Source organism: Gadus chalcogrammus, chromosome 16 (genome assembly GCF_026213295.1).
Source record: "Gadus chalcogrammus isolate NIFS_2021 chromosome 16, NIFS_Gcha_1.0, whole genome shotgun sequence".
Lineage (NCBI taxonomy): Eukaryota > Metazoa > Chordata > Actinopteri > Gadiformes > Gadidae > Gadus > Gadus chalcogrammus.
Genome location: NC_079427.1, coordinates 2,918,799 through 2,946,017, shown reverse-complemented (window position 1 = coordinate 2,946,017; position 27,219 = coordinate 2,918,799). Strand labels below are relative to the sequence as shown.

The 27,219-nt window shown below is 42.6% G+C and overlaps 1 protein-coding gene across 7 annotated transcripts in view; it reads right to left on the bottom strand.

The window, feature by feature from the left end:
- Positions 1 to 48: 48 nt before the first annotated feature.
- Positions 49 to 27,219, bottom strand: part of LOC130405755 (uncharacterized) — a 52,107-nt gene continuing 24,936 nt past the window's right edge. For 2 of the 7 annotated variants that reach the window (XM_056610941.1, XM_056610935.1), the window contains exons 13-24: positions 26,170 to 26,457; positions 21,721 to 21,855; positions 14,077 to 14,199; positions 13,649 to 13,774; positions 10,604 to 10,726; positions 10,178 to 10,303; positions 7,427 to 7,474; positions 6,500 to 6,778; positions 6,243 to 6,290; positions 5,166 to 5,243; positions 4,742 to 5,032; positions 49 to 4,559 (exon numbers count right to left, since the gene is read on the bottom strand). In XM_056610941.1, the coding sequence (XP_056466916.1) occupies positions 4,507 to 4,559; positions 4,742 to 5,032; positions 5,166 to 5,243; positions 6,243 to 6,290; positions 6,500 to 6,778; positions 7,427 to 7,474; positions 10,178 to 10,303; positions 10,604 to 10,726; positions 13,649 to 13,774; positions 14,077 to 14,199; positions 21,721 to 21,855; positions 26,170 to 26,457 (1,718 nt within the window). In that variant the 3' untranslated portion in view covers positions 49 to 4,506. The remainder of the gene's footprint in view (positions 4,560 to 4,741; positions 5,033 to 5,165; positions 5,244 to 6,242; positions 6,291 to 6,499; positions 6,779 to 7,426; positions 7,475 to 10,177; positions 10,304 to 10,603; positions 10,727 to 13,648; positions 13,775 to 14,076; positions 14,200 to 21,720; positions 21,856 to 26,169; positions 26,458 to 27,219) is intronic. The other 5 variants (XM_056610936.1, XM_056610939.1, XM_056610940.1 and 2 more) reach the window with 5 other exon arrangements.

Here is a 27,219-nt window from a genome sequence, read left to right as displayed (position 1 = left end):
GAATTTTGTCCCCACCAGTTTTAAAAATGTGCAAACCAATTGCGACTGAAAAAATCCCCACATACTAAACCGAAATCGTCGAGTCTAAAATCATGCGATAGGCGCGCTCGAAGACATCATTTATTAGATAGGCCTACCTAATAAATCGTTGGAACACACAAGACCGGAACCCATAGCAACGCCGGTAAACAAACCCCGACTCCCGAGAAGCCCAATCCCTATGAGCTCCCCGCGCTACGGCCATCCGGAGGCACACAGAGCTTTTGGCTGTGATATTATATATACAATTATATTATATTATATACTATTTTATACAACGGGGGGCCTAAATCCAGCGATCTGATTGGTTCCTAACTGTTGTATAATAAGCGTATACGTAACTGCTATGACGCCCGATCATTTTGTGAAAGTATCACTCTGCGCCTTGAAGTGGAAACCGTTACAACCGTTCTCTCGGAGGGACGCTAAAGTGTGTTGCATAGCGACCGTCGTGCATTTTGAAGGCAGCCAGGAGGGACTACTTTTTGGTAGTCTTTAATAAAACGGCTACTTTGACTTTCTTGGTTTCTTTTTAAATGTAGTGTGTCTATGACTTTCGTTTCGCCATAACAGTAACCGTTGTATAAAAGCAATAGATCACTTCAGTCAGTGGCATGTGCTCATTATACCACTGTGAAGGGGGTCGCCGGCCCTCCGCTGCGCGTCGGGGCCGGACAACGCCCCTTAACAGTGGTATAATGAGCACATACCACAGCCTGGCGTGATCTATTGCTTAAATATATAGAGCTCCGAGAGTCGCAAACGGCAACAATCACTTTCTCCTCCATGCTGCAGTACACCCCGGACTGCACTGCGCTGAGTTTGACGGTTGAACGCTGATTGGCTGTTACGTTACACATGTCACTCAGTGGCCACGCTGTTGAACGCTGATTGGCTGTCATCACGCGAAATTCGTGTCAAAGTTTAAATTTGTCGCGCCACAAATCCTCGTGAACGCGCTCGCCTGTGCACGGCGAAAGTGTGGCGCGACAAATCAAAAAAATTCGCCCGATACGCCTCTATACGTTCACTTTGTATGGGATCTTGTCGTCCCGTTGCGTTTGGTGTGAACGCACTGGAGAAGTTTCAAGACAGACAGCCAAAATTGACATTTTTATTCAGAATATAGCCGTTTTGCTTCCTATAAAAAGCATGTTTGTGACACTGGATATCGATATGGATACGTCATCTAGCCTGCATGTGGAGGGCCACATAAGGTAAGAAATTGGTTTACGTAAACTTTGCTGCTGGTTCTGTTTGCTCGTGAATCGTGATGACCTGGCCAAAGGTTACCCACGGTCCTAAGCGATTTTGATCTGATTCTGGTTGGTGCTCCAGTTAGTATGCATTGTATATATAGATTGCAGCTAGTAGCAGCTACACACGGTGCGATTGCTATGCCAATGTGGTTATAGTGGGTTTTGTCTGATTGAGATATGTGACGACTTGGAGCCCGGTAGGCCTATCCTGACATAAATATGTTCTCGCATAACCTGTGTGATTATCCTAAACTGAAGGGGATTTTATTTGCGGACAATTTTCTTATGATGTAACGAGTGAAGTCTACATTGGTCCTTCGCAAGTATTTACTGGTGGTCAGGATTTGGCAGATGCAATTCTCCTCTGGGTGCTTGTATTTTTCTTCTTTTTTTAATGCAGCATAACATATGCTACCAGCAGCCCTTGCTCGTCTTCAAAAGGCTGATGCTCAGTACCTCGTTTCATTTCGTACCCCCTTCACAGTCTGGCATTGTTTTTCTGGTAAACTTTGTTGAAGTCAAGATAAGTGTTAAATTGCCAACACTGTTCTTTGTCCTGTGTGTATTAGTATTAGGCCTACATATCCCGAGCCAATACCCTGGTGTTTCCAACGCCGTTTTGCAAAACAAGCCAAAACACAAACTGTGGTTTTCAACTTTTATTGTTCGAATAGGATCTTCATAGGGCTGGCCCGAATGCCATTTTTCAGGCTTCGAATACTCGTTGGTTTTTACGAGCGAATATTCGAATACTCGTTCCAGAAAAAAACACCATCAAAAACAACATTAATAATCCTTATATACTCCCTGGAACCGATTTTGACAGTATCTGCATATTTTGTAGAAGATTTAATAGCTTTTGAACATTAATTAGTAGGCCTAAGTAGGTTGAAGTTCCTTCGTTTTTCCCCGTGAAAGCGAACAGCTGTTGCTCCGTTCCAAATCAGCTGTTCTCTGCCATCTCAGTCCTTACGGGAGCTTTTCAATTCATCCTGGAACGTGCATCTTTTCAGGAAATTTGTACAATAAATCCATAACAAATACAGAATATTGATTGTCTTATGTGTCCATATTATATCCATTATATTGACCGGGTATTCCCAAGACGCTCACGCTCTGCAGCAAGCCAGTTGATTGGCGCGGCGCTGTACAGCGAACGTAAACAAACAACTAAGCTAAGGTTTTAAGTATTACTTTTCCTCCAGAGATCCCACTAATGTTGTGTTATAAAGTAAAGGGAAACAAGATATCTATTCTTCCTCCACCTCTCTCGCTTCTCTGCTTGGTGTCGCTGACGCTTATAGTTTGCCTCCCTCCCTCGCTCTGGTAAAGTCACGTACGTGAAAAAAAAAAATAACGAAGCTCCGAATACTGATTTAAGCTTCAAATACTAATTTTCCGAACCAGTATTTGAATAATTTCAACACCTGACAATACACTGTACAGCATATTGTAATGCAGCGTTGAATGGATGAATAGCTTACATAAGGGTACCCAGCACTTTTCAAACCACACTCAAGCTTATGGTTATTGTCCCCACCACTTCTAAAAACAAACTGATTATAACGGATTCCAAAATGGCGCCCATTCATTCCTATGTAAACCATGGATATGGACTCACAGAAAGGGCTCGGTAAGTGTGGACTCAAACACTCACGCCCTTTGGATTTTGACATTGGGACAGCCCTAAAGCCTTAATAATTTTCCGAGAACACGCAGCAAAGTCTGTGAGTCCGGACATTGGGATAGGGCATATAGGTCACAGCTTACAAGTAAAGGTCCTTTTACATTGAGCGCAATTTTATACCCATGTCAATCTAATAATTACTAATCTGAACGGGACTAATAGCCCTACTTGAGTAGACTAGTTTTAATTGATATTGAATATGTTGGACAATGAAGCAAGAAGGCAGCCTTTCCCACCTTTCCCACTTTTATTTTTCCCCAAACAGACATCTGAACCTTCCTGGCTCGGGCTCAGAAAGTTAACATAATATATATAAAAACAATGAACTGACACAATCCTAGTGGATTGTTAAATAATCATTATCTTGCTTTGGCACAATGTCAACACAAATGTTCAGAAAAAAGTTGTTTCAGTGATCACAACCATCTATACCTGTCTATAGGAGGTAACCTGAGGGGAACAGCTTAGTACTAGCAGAGGAAGGAGGATCTATTCTAAACATGATATCAATGATTACTTTACAAGGTCAAGACTTTTGGAAAAAGACTGCAGACTGAAAACTCATCTCTCGTTTTTTTGTAATATAGCAATTAAAGAAGCTCCCTTATTGAACTCATTTCATGTACTTGCATGATTCCTGCTTTTTGGGTTTCATCTTCCATTGTGGAATGCAATTACTGTAAGTTGCTTTGCACTTAAGTGTCAGCTAAATAAATGTAATGTAAAAGTACAGAATTTAATAAATCTGTCTATTTTGAATTTCTGTGGAAGTGGCCGATAACACTAACCTGACTCTCGCCCGATGAATTTTTTCCACCTAGCTCCACTCATCCATGTATGATCAATCCATTGGAGAGGTGTTTTAGAAGGATGGGCCATAACAAAAATCCTTGATTGGATAAACCACTTGTCCGTCATCTTTATTGACGTGCTACTTCAACCACTCACATCGAAACCAACCCGTGACGCTGATGAGAGCGTTCTCTGATGTTCTTTTAAAGAAAGAATATTCGCTAGATTGGACAACACGGATGAAATAGCATCATCAATGTTGACGCTTGCCTCCTCGATGCGAGCCGCCATTGTTGTCTGAATCAAAAAAGTCCCTTGTCCGCTACGTCACATATATACAAATCCCGCCCGACAGTCCTGATTGGCTCGACCATTAAATCTGGTCCCCAAATCTGGGAGCGATCCCAGATGGATGAGTGGAGCTAGTTGGAACGAAATTCCTCTGTGGTCGCGAGTCAGGTTACATTAACACAGCACAGGGTCGCAACTGATGCCAACGCTTCAATAATGCCTTGGCAGAGTATGTGCATCTTGACCACTGGTGGAGCAAAGCTGCATGAGCAATTGTGCCATTTAAACAGTTTATACGGTAAAGATGGACTCGACAAGACCCTAGCTCTTACGGCTGCTTACACTTTCGAATAATCTTTCTTTCATCATCTGGCCGTATCCCAACGACCAGGATGCATTCACAGACAGCTTCACTGTTTCAGGTAATTCTGCATATCTTCACTGTTTTCTTTGGACAGAGCCATCTAGTTCACTATGGCACTTCATCAATTCTGAGGAAGCAAACAGACAGGTCCTTAGTGCACATACAAAAACCAAGTTCAACTCAATTGCAACTGCGACCACATTACATTACTACCACAAATAATATTGAATGGAAACGAATGGATCCCGTAAAAGAGGGGGGCTGCTCAAATGGGCTGGACGTTCACTGTGTGTGGGTGAAGTACGTTACCTGTCAATAACTGATGAGTCTCGACCGGTAGGTGCTTCAGGTCAGTCAGACAATTCAGCAGGTCCTGTGCTGTTGCCTTTCCTGGTGGTCTTCGGCCCTTCCACCGCACCAACATCATCAGCTTCTGCATGGCCACAGGTCTATGTTCTGCCTTGATGTCATCCAAATCTTTGGTCGTTAGCTCCAGGTGGATGGCAGTCGGCTCCCACTCCTGTCCCAGCGTATCGGCCACATTCATGAGCTCCTTGTCAGTCAGAGTCTGCCCTGTGGAGTGGGTTTCAGTGATGCTGTCTGAAAAAAAGACAAAGACAATCCACATACAGGCAGATCAAGACATCTCAAAAGAGAAAACACTCACGAAACATACTTCTTAATCATTTGTCCTGAGACCAATCATCTGATTCAAAAGATGACACCCGCTCACCTGACACATCTACCGTGCAAGGTTTCTTATGGGCCACTTCTTCAGATTTACTTCCATTTATTTTCCGGCCTCCATTTCCTGAAGATGTACATTACATAAATTGTCAATTTATTTATGTGTAAATTCTGCCCTGTTCCCTTTCAAGGAAATGCTATGTGACCCTGTGATACCAACTAGCTGTCTTTTCCAGTGACCATCATTGTCCTCTCAGTGGCCAGCAGGGAAAGGCTGGTTAAACGGCCTTGGCCCATTGTGTTACGGGTGTAGGACTTGAGCCACTTTAAACAGGAGAAGCTCCTTTCTACACCTGCAGATGTAGCTCCTATTGTTGCCACTAATGAGAACATTTTGTAAAGCTGAGGCATTGCACTGTCCAACTCCATTGTTAAGGGTTGCAGATAAGGACCCAGGTGAAGACCAGATGCAATTGGCAAAAATATTTATTCATTTTCTAAAGTCAAAACTGTAACGCACAAAAGATCCAGGCAAAGTTCCAACATGGAATGAAAAATCCAAAAACAGAAAATCACAAGGCAGAGAATTCAATTGGTAGAGCAGAAACAGGCAGAGCAAAAACAGGCAGATTATCTCACCAAACTCTAGTGCAATCTGAAAGCCTAACTGGACCAAGCCAAGTCCGTGGGAGGGACATAATCGAAGCAAAAATCTGTCAACGCACTAAAAAAAGTTGTTCTATGCAGCCCCATTGAAGTCGGTGGACGCTGACTTTCAACAAGCAAATGCAGTGTGACGCTATGGGAATTTATGAGAAGGAAATCTAGTCAGTCGACCTGCGATAAGCAGCTGATTCTGAACAAACTCGTCTTTGAGATGGACGTTTTCTAACGCATTTTTAGTCAATGAAATGTTAACACAACAGTATATAGTTGACCATTTAATTTTTTAAGTTTTAGGGGAGGCCAAGGTTCCCTTGTAGTCTTAGAAATTGCCACTGGTTTACGGGGTTAGGGTGAGTCTACAAACCTGTAACAAGCCTATGAAAGGTATCCGGTAAGATCAGCATTTTTAGAAGAAAATATGTAATATGTTCTCCAAGGAACACAGCACAACCCTTACCTTTGTTTTGTTTCCTTTGCTTTTCCAACGTCTTGTCGTCTACATGTCCTAGGATATGTAAAAGGATTGTCAGTCCATCTTACGATGTCAGCCATAAACCTACCAAGTGTAAAGTTTTATTCCACACAAATGTAATCCCGAGTGGACGATAATGAATCAGTGGATCCCAGTGGACTAAAGGACAAAGAAGCTCCCCTCTTGTCAAAACAAAGCTGGTACTGACCGTTTTAAAAAGTACATTCGTGGTAACAACTCACCCACACCAGCAGGAGAAGAGATAAGACCCAGGGTGGAGCATAAGTCATTGTACTTCTTCTTCATACTAGCAATCATTATCCGACTTGCTTTCTCCCCTTTACCGATCACCATATCGATCAGACACCGTGCTCGGTCCTTTCTGCTCCTCTCGTTCTCCATGACAGAGACTTTGTCCTCAGTACTGAACACTTTCTGCTCCAAAAGGTCATCCAGGAGACCTCTGATAACTGAGATTTTAACTGTCTTCACAAATTCACAACGGACCATTCGAAGCTCCACTGGAAAATAAATCAAAAGGCAAAAAAAAATGACGGCATGGAAACACGATAGTTGAGGCAGGGTGTTCAACACATTGTTCAGAATTTTGGACCACAGAATTCAGGAGACATTGATTAATCTCTTCTTGATCTCTGTATATTTTAAACCATTTGTCGTACCACCTTGTCCCCCACAACATATCTCATCAATAAGATGTTTGTTTGCTAGACTTGGTTTAATCAAAATATACTACATTAAGTTCACTTTTCCATAAGAATAAGCAGTTCCTCGTTATATAGTTAGTCAGGTGAGATGCGGTCGGTGAGGTGTTCTGTCTTGGGCCAGCTCGGTCAACCGTTGTCCGTTGTCTGTGCTCTTAATGAAGCCTATATCAACAATGTTTGGAGGCCTACTAATTGGCCCAATGTTTTAAGTACAGGTAGGTAGGTGTGTACTGCTATGCATTAATATTTATATTTATCTGTTCCTTAGACCATACAGCAAAGGTCCTTAATATTATAGTCATACATCAACTGCAGTAGGCCGGGCTAGGGCGAGCCTACAAACCTGTTACAAGCCTATGAAAAGGTATCCGGTCGAATCAGCATTTTAGAAGAAATGATGTAATATTTTCTCAAAGGAGCCAAGGAACACAGCAAAACCCTTACCTCTTTTTGGTTTCCTTGGCTTTACCACCGTCTTCTTGGATATATTTCCTACGATATGAAAAAGGATCGTCAGTCGGACTTACGATGTCAACCATAAACCTTCCAAGCAGTGGCGGTGGGTCAATAGGGGGCGCTAGGGCGCCGCACCTCCGTGAAATATCCACTTGAATATTTCTGCCAAGTATGAATCAACAATTATAATACAAAATAAATCGACAAAAATGCATGGTGTTTATCCTCGTTTAATTGTGTGATATACCGTACTTGCACTGCCAGCAACCATTTAAATGCGTCTGAACTTCAATGATTTGGGCATATAAACAAAATGAAGCAATTGTCCCATATTTCTAACAGCATTTGAATTAGACATTGAGACTCACAAAAAATGGATGCTATAGGACAGTGATCATGATTTGTCTCAATATGAGAATAGGCATTTTTATTTACTAGGCCTGGAATTTCGTGATTTTAGGGGCAAGGCCACTTGGCTTGCAGCGGGGCAATTCTTTTGGGGCACAAAGGCCACATGCCAGGGCATCAAGACCTTAAGTTAAAAAACATGATTTAGATTTAACCTAAATAGACAAATACATTTCTAAAAGCATTAACACCTTTTTACTAAACAGCGTAACGCTTCTAGAGAAATTGTTCATTGTTTTGCAGTTTTTATCTGCATCTTGAAGAGCCCTTTTGCAATAATTCTCCACTTCTTTTTCAAAAAGAAAATAAGTTGAGTGAATTTGTTAACGTTAAAACTTTATTATTGTCTATAAGTTTAGAATTTGCCATAAATAATATTTGTATTTTTAATTACACATTATAATAACGATTGCTAAAAAATTACAATAACCCTCCCTCTGGGCATACGATTTTCAGAAGGGCATCACGGCCAGATAGCGGGGCGACGACGGCCATGGCAGTCGTGGCCGCCGGGGAGATTCCTGCTCAGCACAAATACTCACTATTTCACGCTCTGGAAGTTATTCTACAAAGTCCTGCAATTTCTCAGATTAATACTATAAACTGCTTTTGAGTTGGCAATCCTTGATAAACGTTTGAATCACTGTATGACAACTAGAAAAAGTCCTGTGTATGATGTATGTTTGAAACAAGCCAGTGGCTTACAATTGATATCCCAGAATCCCAAAAGGATGTTTCCAGAAAGCCACACACCTTTGACCTTGGTCAAAAAATTATGTATGGTCTTATTATGTTATTATATGAGATACTTTTGAAGTAGTGTGTGTGAAATGTATTTTTTCAATTCAATTAGTCGAACCAGGTTTTTTCCGCTTTAGGTTCAATGCGCGTTCACGTGAAAGGGGCGTGTATCGCTTCATTTTACTCACCTTTACAAACTGGATAGATCAGGCAGTCTAGATAAATGTGTTCAAGTGAAAAGATTCTGCATATATTCTATACAATAACTATGCCAAATGCAGAATTTTTTCGCCATTAATCCCAATAGAGTGATGATGATATCAAAATGCAAAGGCATTTTGAAAACCTGCCTTATTATATATACCCAACCTGCCTTATTCTATAATTTAGGGAACTCACTTTAAATACCCCCTATGTAAGAAATATATCACATCTGTTTTCAACCGCAGAGAGTTAGCGCCGCGGCAGTGGCGTAGTGGATTAGTATAAGACCCGAACGCCAGCGACCGGGGTTCAAATCCGACGTGCTACCTCCACTCTGTCTCTCTCACCGAGCCCCATACGTTTCCTGTCCCCCCCTGCCCTCTTCCCTTTTGTTCTGATTCTCTTGGGAATCAGGTATTCATTTATTTCCCCCCCATTTTGTGGTTTAGTAGTTTACCATTCTTTACATTAATTATTTTGACTATACATTGTCATGTAAATATCAATGCATACATTGCAGTGTTTTGGTGAACTTTATATTTTATTCCGATATGCTAGCATGCACCACCTGACCTTGGTGTAATCATGCTAGTACCCCTCCCCCTCTGTGTGCTTTGTATAGGAGTTGGAGGATTGTTTAAGGGCACTTTCTGAAAGGAAGCTGTTTTATATTTATCTTCAGCGGCAAACAATAAATGGACGTCGGATTTCCCCGAGTCCGGACTGAGATCGTGGGTCACGTCTTGACTTAAGAAAAATACACAAAGCAGATTCAGCCGGTCACATACATAAGGATGATCAAATGGAAAACCTGCTCCCGACCAGGTTTGGTTGAGAGCATGAGTCACCATGGTGATACAGCGACGCTAAAAGAGATCGACTTTCGTGTCCCAGCTAACCCAGGCTTTGAGCGCAACATACCTCGCTAACCCACTAATCGAGGTTCGTAGTACAGGCCACTGGATTACTGTTCTCCTGTTTCCCTGAAGTTAGGGGGTAAGGCCATACGACACCATCGACATGTAACTGACGGCAACGGACCATCACTGTAAAGTAAACTATGGAGTTCTATGACCGGGCTATGGATGCAAACACATCCATTAGGAACTATGTCTGACCAAGTGTTTCCAGTTTTGGTCATTTGAGAAGCTAGAGAAATGGATTGTGTGGCCTTTGTTGGGTTCTATAAAATGTCAGTCATGTGAATCATTTGTACGAAACAAGCCATAGGTTTGGAATTGATGTTCCAGACTCCCAACAGATTCCAGAAAGCAACACACCGTTGACCTTGTTTAAAAAGTATGTATTTATAAAATGATTTCTTATTATGTTATATTATATGATTGATCTATAATGTATTATGATGATGATTATTTTTCAACTCACCCAGCATCCCGTCACTAGCAGGCATTTTGAGGGGCAGAGACGAGGAACTCTCACCAGGAAGGCTCCCCTGTCCGCTACTGCATGAAGGCTTCTCCTTAACAGGTTTAGATAGATTCTTTACAAGTCCTGAAAGACAAATCAAGAGAAATTACAGATGGATTTTCTTTTTTCGTTTTCAACTCAAGGACAATAATGAATGGGCTTGTTTGGGCGACTACAGACTACTGAAATATTATTTAAATACAATTATTCAAAATAACACCTGGAACAAGAATAGGCTCTAAAATGCTGGGGGAAACCCTGATGGCTACATGTCCTGCCTTTTCATCTCAGGCTTTGAGGGCCCTTCCCCCATTGGGTCCCTTGGTAACCAGTCCCCCCCCCCCCCCCACTATGACGCCCCTGTGTGTGGATGAAGTACTGTACCTTTCAATAACTGTTGAGTCTCGACCGGTAGGTCCTCAAGGCCCTTCATACCTCTCAGCGGGTCCTTTGCTTTGGCCTTTCCCGGTGAGCGATTGCAGCTTTTCCTTTTGGTTTTTTCACCTGCTTTGAGTTGGAAATCACTTTTGTAACACTGTATGACAACTCAGCACGACGTATGGTTAAACTGACGTAACATAAACCGTACATTACACAGATTAAATAGATTTAACATAGACCATTTAAAAATAAAAAACGACCTGCCTATGCAAAGTCTTTGTGTCAAAAACTGCATTAGCTTGGTGTCTGGCCTGAGCCACTTGTCAAAGTAGCACAGCGTAGTAAACTAGATTGAACTCGGCATAAGAGTTCAATGTTGTCGTTAGCTGTTACGTATTTCTGACCAATCGCAGTTCAAGGCCCACCTGGGCTGTACCACTTCGGGAGGGGCCGCTCAGTTACTCCCCTCTAGACAAAATCGACTTGGTTGCAACGTTGACAGTTTGTAATTACTGCGTCTGTTGAGTGAGTGAGAGGTTGCGGTTGCAAAGCTCAGGCTTCCTGACGGCGTCGCAAGGAATTTTATAAACGCAATATTGTTATCCCGCAGTAATCAGCCCGACAGCCCCGAAACGTTAACGGCCCACCGGGAACTCTCCCGATTACCACTCCGCCACCGTGTGTGTGTGTGTGTGTGTGTGTGTGTGTGTGTGTGTGTGTGTGTGTGTGTGTGGGCGTTATTCACTAGCCTGGTAATGTGTATAGGCCTACGTACGGTAGGAATATTCATACTGGTTTAAATAATAAATGTTATAATATTTCCCATCAAGAGTTTTGTTAGAAAGTTCAGTGATTGAAACAAATAAAAGCCTGGGCTATTGAAGTTTTACGGTAGGCCTACCACTGTCATGCACCTACCCGATGTCAAGTGGACCGGGTTGACTTCACTGCGGGTCTCTCTTCTTATATCAATCTTGCCAAATATATTTTATTACTGTCCTTCTCAACACTCTCTGATCTCACTAAAAGGCTAGCAGCACGAAATCAAGGGATAATTTGAATAGAAATAAAAATATTTTAATTGCTTGACAGCACTAATTATAATATGATATTGTGTACCCTGTGTTTCTTTTGTCATCAAACAACACGCACACGCACACACAGACCATACTGTCAAGAAGCTATAGAAATGGGTTGTGTGGACTCTGGTGGGTTCCATAAAATGTCGACCGTCACAAGATTTTCATAATCTAAAATATATGCCAGTCATACGAATGATTTATGTTTGAAAAGAATCCATAGGTTTAGGATTTATATCCCAGAATCCCCAACAGATATTCCAAAGAACACACACCTTTGACCTTGTTAAAAAAATCAAGTATGTATTTATAACTCATAGGGCCCTATCTTGCATCCGGCACAAGTGACTTCGTCACTGGCGCATGTGTCGTTGCTAGTTTACAACTGGCGCAGAGCGTTCTTTTCCCACCACCGCCACTCGCCGGTAAATTAGGGATTGATCATGCGCCGCAAGGGGCGGTTCGGCGGAAGGAGGAGGCGTGCTCTGGCGCAAACGGTATTTTGCCGTTTCTGAATACCATTGCGCTACTGACCAGGAAATACCTGGTTTAAAGTCAGTGGCACGTTGTTCTGATGCTATTTTAAGGGCGCATGCGATGCATACGAATTGCTTGTGCACCTCGCGCATACACTTTGCTTCTCCCATCTACCTAGCCGCACATTCTTGGTAAATTATTTGGCAAAGAACAGCTGATGCAGCGGTAATAAGTTGTACTTTTAATAATGAATCTGCAAACACCGTACAGCAAACACATATTTTCTTGACAGAGACATGGTGTAGGCCTACGTGCCCTTAACTTTTAGGATTGATGAGTATTTGATCGTGAAAAACATTATTTTACCGCAAGTGAGTGTTAAAAAGAATGAATGAATGCGGGCGCGCGTGTGTGCTCTGTATAAACACACGCAAACTAAACACGTAACGCACAATCAATGGCAATGTCTATTACCGCGGGGACACATGCATATTAGGATAGCATACAATACTGATAAGAAACAATGTTTATAATGTATTGCGTATATCATTAAATAGAACCACAGTTACCGCATATCATATGTTATATCATGTACGTTTTCTTTGCCGAAATTTATTTGAGGACTCAGTCTTTCTGAAGTTGTGGAAGAAAACCCCTTATTCCATGTGTGAATTAGGCCATATTATTTGGCAATAAACTGAGCCATTTGCAGTTTGAAATTCATGTGCATCTGTCTCATCGGAGACTGCAGACTCACTGTCAAAATATCAACTCGTCCGATTCAAATGCGCTCATGACTCTTAAATGGGATGGGAGCTCGCACTCTCATTGGTTTGTTGGACGTTACGCCCAAACCAAACCTACGGGTAACTAGGCTGCTTCAGACCAACCCTTTTGACACTTGCGCCGCTACGCAAGTGTCATTTATCCGCCTGTAAAATAGCGATAGCGACGTAGAACCGCCCACAAAGCTACTTGCGCTTTGCGCTTCCCACTTGCGTTTCAGACCGTTAAAATAGGGCCCATAGTATGTATTGGGTCTCAATATGTTATTATATGATCTTTTATTTATCTGGTGTGTGTGAAATGTATTTTGACAGGGTAAAACTATGATACAGAGTGTTATGTTACCCATTACTCCTAAAAGTAGGAGACTTACTGTGGGAAGGTATTTTGGGGAGGGATATAGACGGGAACGTCGGACCAGGATGGCCTTTCTGTCTGCTATATTTCTCAACATCACCTAAACTTCTGTGTGTTCTACTTAATTCATAGCCTACAATAAGTACACAATTTTTGCCACGGTATATGAGTGTCATTAACTTGCATTGGAGCAAAATCTGTGGCCATATCACAGGAATTGGTGTGTTTCCGTGAGGATTCCACGGATTTTGAGTTAAGCGTCCGTGGTCATTTCACAGATTTCTGTGAGACCAGGTTGACTACAGGATTATGCAGGTTGACTCACAAAAACTAGGAGACTTCAACTCACCGAGCATCCCGTCACTAGCAGGCATTTTGAGGGGCGGAGATGAGGACAACTCACCAGGACGGCTCCCCTGTCCGCTACTGCATGACGGCTCCTTCTTAACAGGTTTAGAACGATTCTGTACAAGTCCTGAAGGACAAATCAAGAGATATTACTGATGGATTTTTTTTTTTTCAACTCAAGCACAATAATGAATGGGCTTGTTTGCGCGATAGATTACAGACTACACTCAAATATTATTTCAACACAATTATTCAAAATAACACCTGGAACAAGAATAGGCTGTAAAATGCTGTGGGAAACCCTGATGGCTACTTGTCCTGCCTTTTCATCTCAGGCTTTGAGGGCCCTGCCCCCATTTGGGCCCTTGGTAACCGGTCCTGCTCCTCCCCCCCACTATGACGCCCCTGTGTGTGGGTGAAGTACTGTACCTATCAAAAACTGACGAGTCTTGACCGGTAGGTCCTCCAGACCCTTCATACCTCTCAGCGGGTCCTTTGCTTTGGCCTTTCCTGGTGGTCGATTGCAGCTTTTCCTTTTGGTTTTTTCACCTGCTTTGAGTCGGAAATCCTTGGTCAACTCACTTTTGTATCACTGTATGACAACTCAGCATGACGTATGGTTAAACTGACATAATTTAAACCGTATGATATACAGATTAAACAGATTTAACATAGACTTTAAATAATACAGATTTAACAGATTTAACATAGACTGTTTAAAAATAAAAAACAACCTGCCTAAGTAAAGTCTTTGGGTCAAAAATTGTATTAGCTTGATGTCTGGCATGAGCCACTTGCCAAAGTACCACAGCGTAGTAAGCTAGATTGCTATTGACTATACATCAATACATTAGGCCTTTACTGGATTACTGTTTTCGTGTGTTTCCCTGAACTTACGGGGTAAAGGCCATATGACGTCATCGACATGTGGCCGACGGCAGCGGACCGTTGTAAAGTAAACTATGGATATCTTTGGGTTACTTAACGTAATCCCTGGTTCTTTGATAACAGAGTGAGGTGTTTCACTATGGGAATCGCCTAGGCGTGACCTACTACTGGAAGCTCCAATTGCACCACGTCTGTCCTTGACAGACAGGTCGGACTGTGCCACAGGGTCCCGCCCCCTGCACTTATACAGTCTACCCGCCCTCCTCAAATCATTCTATACCGGTTTCTTTCTGTGTAAATGCAAGGAGGGACGTGTTGGTGAAACACCTCACTCTGTTATCAAAGAACCAGAGATTACGTTAAGTAACCCAAAGTTATTTTTCTAACTTCGCTCTGTGTTTCACTATGGGAGATATAGACCACTCCCGTATTGCATATGTCTCCCGATGCAAATTCAGCCAGGCAGCAAATATCCCTTTGAGTCTGAGATCGTCTCCAGCACGGCTTGAGAAACAGAAGGCCCTGAGACATCCAGCCTATAAAACATAACGAAGGTGTGAGGCATAGCCCAGCTTGCCGCAGCACAAATGTCATGCACTGACACTCCCCTGAATAAGGCCCATGAAGTAGCCATACCCCTTGTGGAGTGGGCCCTCAAGCCATGGGGGGGCTGCAAGCCCCTACTTTCATAAGCAAGAGATATAGCCTCCACAATCCAGTGGGATATCCTCTGGCGGGACAAAGGCTTGCCTCTATGGGGAGTGGCCCAAGACACGAACAGTTGATCCCCTTTCCTAAAAGCAGCTAACCGACTCACATATACATGTAGGGCCCACACTGGGCATAATGTATTGAGTCTCTGCTCCTCCGCAGAGGAGAACGGAGGCGGGTGAAACGCAGACAGTTCCACCGTGAGACACCTATAGGTCGACTCAACCACCTTAGGCACAAAAGCCGGATTGGGCCGCAGGCAGACTTTGGAGATCCCCGGAGCAAACTGCAAGCAGGAGGGACGGATAGACAATGCCTGTAAATCACTCACACGCTTATCTGTGGTTAAAGCTAAGAGCAACACCACTTTCAGCGACACAAACTTCATCCCCACCGCCTCCAACGGCTCAAATGGGTGATGAGACAGGGCATCCAGCACCACCGATAAATCCCACAAAGGGACCAGGGGCCTGGAAACCGGGAGCTTGTGACACGCCCCCTTCATGAAGCGACAAACCAAGGGATGCTGCCCTGCAGGCTTATCCCCAAAGCCAACATGACAAGCTGAGATGGCCGCCAAGTACACTTTAATCGTGGAAAATAATCCCTTTTCCAATAATCCCTGCAGGAAACACAGTAGGTCCACCACGGAACACTGATATGGAATGGCGTGCCTCGAGTCGCACCAGTCCTAGAAAACCCGCCACTTGCCACTGTAGAGCCGGCGAGTGGAAAGGGCCCTTGCATTCTGAATAGTGTCAACGACCTGTGCAGGCAGGCCTGCCGCATTCAAGTTCCACCTCTCACGGGCCAAGCCCAGAGCGCTATGCGGTCGGGGTGCGGATGGTGAAGCTCCCCGCCCGCTTGGGAGAGGAGATCCCTGCGCAGGGGAAGGGGCCATGGGTCGCCCGCCAGGAGTTGTATTATTTCCGCCACCCAATGTTTGGATGGCCACCGCAGCGCTATCAGGATTAGAGACAGACTCTGTTCCCTCACCCTGGCTAGGGTGGGGGAGATCAGGCTGAGAGGGGGGAAGGCATATAGCAGCACGTTTGGCAATGGATGGGCCAGCGCATCTACCCCTAGAGGAGCCTTTACGTCTGACAGGGAGAAAAACAACGGGCACTGAGTGTTTTCCCGCGAGGCGAAGAGATCTACGGCTGCCAAGCCATATCTCCACCATATTTGTCCCACTACCTGTGGATGAAGAGTCCACTCCCCGTACAGGGGGTTTCCTCTGGACATAAGATCTGCTCCTCTGTTCAGGAAACCTGGTACATGTGTCGCCCGAAGGGACAGGAGCCTGGTGCTGCTCCACAAGATTTAGGGCATTTAGGATTTAAGATAATTTCTCGAGCTAACTTGTGTAGTTTCAGTGAGCGAGTGCCGCCCTGCCGGTTGACGTATGCAACTACAGTGGAATTGTCTGTCTTTACCAAGACATGGCGGCCCTGGATAAATTGTAGGAAGTGTTTTAGAGCAAGGAACACTGCCCAAAGTTCCAGGATGTTTATGTGAGCCTGAGCTAGATTGTGGCTCCAGGTGCCGTTCACTGCTCTGCCCATCATTGTCGCACCCCACCCTGACAAGGACGCGTCCATTGTCATGGTTACCCTGGACGACACCGCCCCCAGCGGGACGCCCGCTGTCAGAACCGTGCGCACCGACCATGGGCGGAGAGCGGTAAGACACGCTGGTGTTACTTTCACCTTGCGATTCAGTTGGCGACGGGAGCACAGACGTAGTGCTGCGACCCAGCGCTGAAAATCTCTCATCAGAAGCCCCAAATGTACTACTGATATCACCGAAGCCATAAGGCCAAGTAGGCGTAGGCATAACCAGAACGATACGGTCTCTCCCCGCCTGAAGAGGGAGAGACACTGCGTGAGAGACGTTAGTCTCCTCTCTGATAGTGTGACGCGATAAGAGAGAGAGTTTATGTGGAGACCCAAATATTCACGATAGCCCGAACGGGACTACTTGGTATTCGTAAGCCCTGTTCTGAAACGTGAACCGGAGAAATTTCCAGTGTGCGGGATAGATGGCAGTGTGAATACACACACTGTAACGCAAGTGTTGTACACTTCATTTTTATTTGGATAACCGTTCTCCTGTTGGTGTTATGACGCATAACACGTCGGGTTCTCTGACGTCTCTTGTATTTCCACAACGAGACTCGTAGTAGGGGTTAATTCAGCCATGGCTCAGAAGGAATTGGGGGAAAGGAACTTTGGCTTTGACTCCCTGAAGTACATGAACCGCGACATGGAGGAGGAAGGGATTGTTGCACGCGATTGTTTCGGCATCACCGTCTCGGCGCTGCCCGCATCCGAGGCGGTGGTGCCTCGTCAGCGGGCAGCGGGGCTCCGGCATGAGACAATCGCAAGCAACAATCCCTTTCTCCTCCATGTCGCGGTTCAGTCTACTTCAGTTTGATCTGGAAGAGGAAGAACCAGAGACGTCGGAGAACATGACTCATGACTCATGTCGCACACAGCTTTTGGCCGTGATAATATATATTATATGATAGAGATATCTATGTATAATATGATATTATTTAGATATAGAGCTCCAGGACTCCCGCCGGAGCACCCGGAGTGTTCTAGAATATTTACAGAACATGGCTGAAAGCTGTGTGTGCCTCGCCATTGCGATACATCCACTGTAAACATGCAACCCAGTCTCACGTGAAACAGTCACGTCACACCACTTAAACTATTAATTGGTGATCTGGGACACGTCATTTAAATTTTTTGGTGCCAAAAACACAAATTTCAAACTCATTCTAAAAAGAAGAGATGAAGCAGCTACCTTTTTTCCGTCACGGTTTGCCTACAGAGCAGCGCACCTGCTTAAAATATATCCGTGAATTGTCACAATTTCTCAGAATCCAAGGTGAAAGTAGAAACGGGTGGCCAAAAGCTGTCATATGTTAGAAATGTGTGCTTTTTGGCACGAAGAAATTGAAAATACGTGTCCCAGATCACGAATAAATAGATTAAATGACGTGACAGTGTCACGTATTTCCGTGAGACTGGGTTGAAACATGAGCGCATGGTACCGTGGTCGCAAGCTGCTCAGGGCCACACCCCCACCCTCCACCTTGACCCGCCTCTAAAAAATGGCGAAAGCTCATTGTGGGACTGGCTCGTAGTGGCTATAATTATGCACCAAGATTGAATTTCTCGAACGTCTTCAAGTACTTTATTAGGGGCCCACTAACAGCTAGATAAAGTTATACATAAATTAGCATGCCATGGAATCTTTAAATTATTATTTTTGTATTTTTGTATGGGAAACCTAATTCTAAACTCTTTATTTTGTATTTTTGCATTTATTGTTTCTTAGATAGGGTATTTTATATTATTGAGTTGTAATTGTTTCTGACGAATGACACACTAGGCAAGTTTGCCTGTTCCGTGCTGCAGGAAGATTCAGCACGATTCCCCCCCTCCCCACTCCCCCTGCTGGCCCGTGGTCACACTGCTCCCAAAGGCCGTGGCCTGGGCACGATTGCTCCTTCATACATACGACATCACGTCGTAATACGATAAATATGTCATGCGATAAATACGTCATCACCAAGCGTGGTGTCCAACTGCGACTTGAATGCTGTCGTCAGCCCAAATTTCAAGTAAGCACTCGACTTCACTATCGCGCCAACGTAAACCCACTCGTGAACCACTAGCCGCCATGGTTTAAAATGACTGTTGTGGGGAAGAAGGGCATGGACCTATAAAGAAAGAAGGGTCGCGCAAGGACTACGTCATCCAGCTCATGTTGCGTATCCGCCTGTGTGCGCGTGTCATCTCATTAGCATCTGTACTTTGGCCACGGCACACCTCTCCCAAGTGTGCCGCGGCCAAGGGGCTGTTCCGTGCTGGAATACGGATGGCGTGGTCACACTAGCCAAACGTTCTAGACTTTAGTATGCAAATGAGCTCGGGCACGGGACCACGGCCCTAGTGTGAGTGGCCCCTAAAACTCTGACCAGAGCTGGCAGCAGCAGCAATAAATGACATATTCAAAAGACTCAAGTATCCCGTCGTCTCCTTCGCACATTAGTACTGAGGGCAGTCGTACAGTGTTTATATAGTCAACAAATATTTATTTATTGATGGTTTATAGTTTATTCGATGCAAGTGCCTAATGGAAACTAGTTTTAATTTGACTGTTTAGTGTCCTAGAAACTGATGACAATATCAGACACTGCACAGCCGTTGACCACTTAATGGTGTATTTTTCAATAAGGCCTTTAGAAATAGCTAAATCACAAAGCAATTACAATGTGGTCAAAAGAAGTTCAGGCATCCACTAAGCGGTTTTACACTGGCAAATATGCCCGTCTTATTTAAAGATTTTACCTGGCATTGTCCTCGCATTTACACTGACAAAGGAAATATACCGTCTTGATTTCGCACCCCAATGTCCCCTCACGAACCCTACACATATTGGGGGTTTCATTTTCATGTAAAAGCGATTAGACGGCATCACGGTACCAGGGGCAGGACTTGGGTAGAGGAGTTGATGACGTAGGAACATGAGTAGTTCTAACTGGAGAAATACGTGAGCTGCTGACTATCGTTGGAGAGAAGAGGATGCAGTCGAATTTAACGAAGACGTGAAAGATGGGGCAATCTACGAAAGTAGCAGAGAAAGGTTCCTTACGAGGCTTTCATCGGGATAACAAGAAGCAAGACAGTGAAATTGTGAACTCTGCCAAGCAGCGACCGTACCTGCTTGGCAGTGTAAAAATGCATAATGAACCCGTTTCACTTCATTGTCACCAGATTAAAGATAATGTGTGACCAATTTGTTTTGGTAAACTATTAAGAAATATAAATAGTTTGCATTCAAAAATATATACTTCTGTCATACGTATGATGTATGTTTGAAACAAGCCATAGGTTTAGAATATGTATCCCAGAATTCCAACAGATATTCCTTGTTTAAAAAAGTAATTGTGTATTTATAAAATTAGGTCTCATTATGTTATGATATGATATACTTTTTAACTGGTGTGTGTGAAATGTATTTTCACAGGGAAGAACTATGATAGAGAGGGTTATGCAGTTAGACTTATTACTCCTAAAACTAGGAAACGTACCCAGTGTGCTGTCACTTAGGGTTTAATTAATAAAAGACAATGAATCAGAATTTCTTCATTGTAGATTTTGTATCATGTTCCTCCTGTTATTAAAACCTTTAAGAATTATATAGTTTTGTACTTACAAATTGATAACTGAATGAATGTTAATAATTTCTTGGAAAAAAATATAAAAATACATTCAAATTACAACATAAGTTGGCATAATGGAGCTGCTTTCAGACATCTTACACAACATGATAGTTAACTTGGATGTGCTATTCATTAGTTACACAAACATCACTGTATGAGACCACCAGATCGATTCCTGACATGTTCTGAAAGACCAATCAATAGAATTTGAACGCATACGATAATTGTAAAAATAATAATTCTAGGGTATCTGTGCTGCCAAGTTCCTACAAGATACCAACCGGTGCATCCTGGGTAAATTGGCTGTGTCAAGAACCCTTTTGACCGTTCATTGCAAAATGCAAACTTGTGTATTAGGACAGTACTTGGTCCGCATCCGAGTACGTATTACAAAGACCCAATAACGCAAGTACAGACAAGAACGCAGAAGGCCAAATGCATTTACAATCATAAACTTTAAAATGATTGTTAGACGAGACACACCAAACACAGACACTAGTTTCGCCAAGATTGCAATTGAGTTGGGTAATAATATTTATCATATTATATATTTATAAATAATATAATATTTGTTTCCTAGGTTAAGGTTCCACATTAGGTTGCTATGTTTGAAATATATCCAAATCAGCCGTTAATCACTTCTCGTAAGCTAACGTTGGAATGATGGAGTTTCTTTCAGGCATATTACACAACATGATAATTACCTTGGACGTGCTATTCATTAGTTGCACATTAGTCTCACAAACATGAAGGTATGCAGGACTTTACAAATACAGAGGTCCAAAATAATCGGAGCTTGCTAGGGAGGTTGTGGGACATGCAAGTAGGATTGTTGGTTGCATTTAAAGCCATTTGGAGATCAAACTTTGGATAACAATGGCTTCAAAACCATATTAGTTGACTCCTTTTCTGCACCATCTTAATCTAAGCGGATACCATTTTAAAGAAATAACCATTATTTATTTATTACTCCATTAGGTTTTTACAACTGCTTTGAGTTGCCAATCCTTGATCATCTTTCTTTTGTAGTCACTGCATGACGACCAGAGAAACCCTTCAGTTATGCATATGACTTACGTTGAAAATAAGCCATAGGTTTAAAATAACAGAACCCCCAACAGGCCAAATGAAACTTGTTTCAATAATTAATAAAGATTAACTACATTGATCTGGTGAGCGACCACGGGTTATACAGGTAGACTAATATCTCCTACAACTAGGAGACTTGAACTCACCATGCGAGCTACCAGGCATTTCAGCTGGAAACGACAACCCGCAGTCCATAGGGCCGGACAGCTCAGACTTGGACAAGCTCCCCTCTCTGCTACTGCCTGACGTCATCAGACCAGCAGATGTATTCTTTATCAGTCCTGAAAGACAAATCAATCGAATTTGCAAATTGCGTTAAATATTTTTTTGTTTTCTGAAAAATACCGATATGCAACATCTGACTTCCTCGGATACTACTTGAACATTATTGTGTCAGTGTGTGTTAAACATTTCACAAATAACCCAAAGTTATCCTCAACATGACCTGGACAGGTTGTTCATGTCAACTTACAACCCCCATGAAGTACACTGTAAACCAGTATAATGTTTATGTCCGGTCTGTCTGGGCCAAGTTGTTTGATTTCTAACTTCTCTTCCCATTTGAACCTCTCAAATGTTTTTTTTAACAGAAACTCAACAATGTTAATCATAGGTGCAACACCACTCGCCATATCTGCATCTGATATAGAAACGATGAAAGATACGCGCAGAATAATTTGAGTAAAAACAGTTCTAGAGTATGACCATGGGGCAGACTACTTTACGACCATAAAGGCGTCTTTTAGCGCGGATTGCAATTCTTGTTGCAGCCTGCAGGGTTATGCGATAAACATACGGAGGAACGCGGTCGCTGAGCTATTCTGCCCCACATTGCATGACACGTTAAACTCAACTAGAATCGCCACCATCACCCAAAATGTGATGTCAACCGACCAAAAATAGTCAGAAAGTCTACAGAAACTATATAGTGAATGTGAAATTCACATTATTAAAAATAGACTTGGAGCCATGATTTACTGAGGAACTAATTTTTTGGGAGCATGCTTTTGCAAGTAGTTTGCTGCCCCACCTGCTAATATGGACGGCACGCGCCTGCTGTAAGAAAGAATATATAACAATCATTATCATGGATCATGTTTGTCCCGTATCATGGAATTTATCAAAGTGAGTCCATGAATCAGAATGTATCGTATAATTGTAGTGTAGAATTATGTGAAGTACCAGCTGATCATATATTTTGATCCAAAGAGTTAAAGAAAACTTTGGGATTTCTCAACCTTGAGCCTATTTTCTATCATTTTGGGTCTAAGTGACTAATGGGGAGAGTGATTTATAAGATCCTTCCAGCAATGATTGAAAACACTGCAGCAGTAATCCACAAAAAACATCTGCAATGTGATCATTTGGGGCAAAGCGCTCGTCGATGTACGTCCTCTTAATGTGCTGGTTTTACCACTGACCGGCTCACATTATATATAACCATTATGGAAAGGATCCCTACAGAAAAATAAAACTTGTTTCTTTACCTTTTTGATCACGGTCTGTTTGTTATTGTGTCCATCCAGGTCTGATCTATTATTCATTTATCTATTTATTGGTGACTCCTATGGAAGTGTCACAGTGCACTCTTCATTTTATATCAGTTCTTATCTCTCTCCCCTCGGTACCCTTTCATCTGTTTCTGTGTGGCCGCGGTGGTGGTGAGGTGAGCCTTCTCTCTAGTTTTGGTCCGAACTATATTTTACGGACATTCATGTAATCAACTCTTCATTTTACAATCAGTCGGGAGAACGTTCTTGCTAGTTGTTCTTGGAAGAATGAACTTGAAGGTCACGAGCACGCAAGACGCTGTTGACAGTTTGAGACGGGGCGTTATGGTTGGTATTGTGCACAGCACAGAGGACGCCTGCAGTCCTCCAAAATAGGCACCAGGCTTTATCACCTAAAACAATTGAAGCTTAACCTACTCCTCAACCGTACACAAAAGAAAAAAAAAATATATATATATAATGTGTACTTAAAACAAAAATAACCCTTAACTAAGTGATTTCAAGTGTCATTGCGCATTTCTATGTGGGCAGACGGAAAAGCTGGAGTTTTTGATGGTTTATAGTTTATTTGATGCAAGTGCCTAATGGAAACTAGTTTTAATTTGACTGTTTAGTGTCCTAGAAACTGATGACAATATCAGACACTGCACAGCCTCTGACCACTTAATGGTGTTTTTTTCAACAAGATTTAGCAATAGCTAAATCACAAAGTAATTACAAAGTGGTCAAAAGAAGTTGAAGCATTCACTAAGCGTTTTTACGCTTCCAAATATGCCCGTCTTATTTGAATTGTTTTCCTGGCATGGTCCTCGCAGTTACACCGACCAAGGAAATATACCATCTTGATTTTTTCCTACCCCAATGTCCCCTCTCGAACCCTACACATATTGGGGGTTTCATTTTCATTGAAAAGTGATCAAACGGCATCGCGGTAGCAGGGGCAGGACTTGGGTAGAGGAGTTGATGACGTAGCAACATGAGCACTTCAACTGGAGAGACGGTGGAATCCACAAAGGATATGTCTGCGTTTTTGCACTTGTAAATAGTTAATCGTGTTTGTAGCCTAAACTCAGATGTAGTATCTTGCATGCGAGTGGCTTGAATAATAAAATAAAATAAACATTCAGAGTATGCAAATTATTCTAAAGAGGTCACCTTGCGTAGTCCCGCCTGCTCCAATGAACCAAAAAAGCTGGCTCCTTTATGAAGGGGGAATATACCCCCTCGGTTTTACAAAGGAAAGACAATGAAATTGTATCATCTGCCAAACAGCGAACGCATCTGTTTTGCAGTGTAAAAAGGGGGGGGATTTGAGGATTCAAGACTTGCCCCAACACTGAGCTCCTTTAAAACAAGACTGAAGACTTTTATGTTTGCTTTAGCTTTCTGCTAAATCTTAAATACTAAAAAGTATTTAAGATTCTAAAAAGCTTTTTTAACTTTGCCTTTGTTTCCTAATTTATTGCTAAAATGCCTTTTTAACTTTCTATTTTACTCATTTCTTTGCATGTTTTCTTTCACTTATGTACTATTTTATTTTATTGTATGATAATGTTTATATGTGAAGCACTTTGAGTCTACCTTGTGTATGAAAAGTGCTACATAAATAAAGTTGCCTTGCCTTTCCTTATGAACCCGGTTCAATTCATTATCACCAGATTAAAGATAACGTGTGATCATTTTCAACTATTTAGAAATATAAATAGATTGCATTCATATTCAAAAATATTCTTCAGTCATGTGTATGATGTATGTTTGAAAAAAGCTATAGGTTAAGAATTTGTATCCCAGAATCCTAACAGATATTCCTTGTTTAGAAAAGGAATTATGTATTTATAAAATTAGGTCTCATTATGTTATGAGGAACTTTTTAACTGGTGTGTGTGAAATGTATTTTTACAGGGAAGAACTATGATATATAGGGTTATGCAGGTAGACTTATTACTGCTAAAACTAGAAGACTTAAACTTACGCAGTGTGCTGTCACTTTGGGTGAAATTAATTAAAGACAATGAATCAAAATTTCTTCAATGTAGATTTTGTATCACGGTCCTCCTATTATTAACACCTTTAATAATTATATCGTTTTGTAGTTACAAATTGATAACTCAATGAATGTTAATAATTTCTTGGAAAATAATGGAAAAAATATTCAAATTACACTCAACTCTCAATCGGCTGTCTATAGAGCCATTGTTTGGATTATACTTGTAAAAAATAGGCCAATTAAAAATAACTCTGCCCTAATAGCACACCTACAATTAATTCATTCATTGAACAGAACACATCTCAGATTCAGAAGTATATCCCACTAGGTCAACAACAGTAAAAAGCAGTTTAAGTTAGTTAAATGCACAAAGACTGTATATAATTGCTAGGACCATGGGTCATTTAAGTCTGTATTTGAGTGTGTTGTCCCTCCCTACCAGAGTGAGGTGCTGTTTTTTCCCTCCTTCACTCTCCCACTCCCACTCTCACTCACAGGTGTTGGCTGGTGATTGGTGGGGAGCCGATCACTTCAAAAGGACTGTCTGCTGAGGATGACGGCCCCTCTAAGTGGTCCCGCTATGTCTCGATGGCTCGGTCTTCCCGCAAAGTGCCTGTGTTAAAAATCTTGATGTCTTGTTTGAACCTTTGCTTTGTTTTGACCAAAATAGCATTATTTCATCTGAGAAATATATGACTAAAATCAGACCAACCTTCCCCTTCTAATTCATTATTCCGTCTGTTTTAGCGTGTTGCGTTGCATATCACAGTGACTACAACTGAATACCTGGACACTCCTTCTCCACTGAGTATGGGTCATGCTGAAGGACAGACTTTGTTCATGAGCATAATGTGGAGCAGGGTTTGTACCAGATTGGAATTGGCGTTTAATTAAATATCGTATATCGGCCTGTTAAGGACCTCAACGACCTTTATAAAACATGTGTGTCCCCTGTTCCTTCATCAACTAAACTGCTGCCCAGCACCACTACTGGAATGTGTTTTCCTCATACCCCGATCAAAGTTTTCATCTCAGGCTCTGAGGGCCCTCCCCCCCCCCCCACTATGACGACCCTGGGTTTGGGTTAAATACGTTACCTTCCAATGACCGACGAGTTTTGACCGGTAGGACCTTCAGCCCTTCCAGACCGCTCAAGAGGTCCTGTGCTGTTGCCTTTCCTGGTCTTTGCTCCTTCCACAGCAGCAACATCTTCCGTCTCTGCTTGAACTCAGCCATCTCTTCTTTCTTGATGTCGTCCAGATCTTCGTCCGTCAGCCCCAGGTGGATGGCTGCCCGCTCCCACCTTCGTCCAAGAGTTTGTGCAACAACCCGGAGCTGCTTATCTGACAGATCCTGCCCTGGGGAGCGGGTTTCATAGACTTTGTCTGGAAAAAGAAACACAATCCACACACAGGTGGGTCAAGTTCCACATTCTGACGCAAAAATGCAGATATTACCACTTTAGAAATTGGTGTTAGGGGTTAAGGTGAGGCTACAAACCTGAACCAAACCTATAAAAGGTATCCTGTCACACTAGCACCACACACACACACACACACACACACACACACACACACACACACACACACACACACACACACACACACACACACACACACACACACACACACACACACGTGTTTAAAAAAAAAAAGGCGATTTTTAAACGTTCGCTGTGCCCCTCGCCAATGTCTTGGAAGCCAAACATTGCGCAGGGCAAACTCTATACTCGATTTTCAATGAAAAAAATATCTGGAGGGCTTATTCGATGGGTATACATGCCAAAACAAAGACCCTGGGATAAGTTTTCGCCGGAATTGCACTTTAAGTAGAACTTCAACTTGAAATCATCTTACCTGAAAGAACAACATAAACTGGAGAACATTGTACAGTCCACGCCAACTCCACCAATACATAATGAACCTGTGCATCGTGGGTAAAATTGCTGTGTCGAGAACACTTTTGACCGTTCATTGCAAAATGCAAACTTACAATCTTAAAGGGGACCTATTATGCTTTTTCGACTTTTATGATCTATAAACGTTGTTATAATGATTGATAGTCATGTTTAACCACACTAAAGTGTCAAATAATGACGTACATGCATTTCAACGTATTCCCTGCTGACAGTCTGGGGTGGCTGTGCA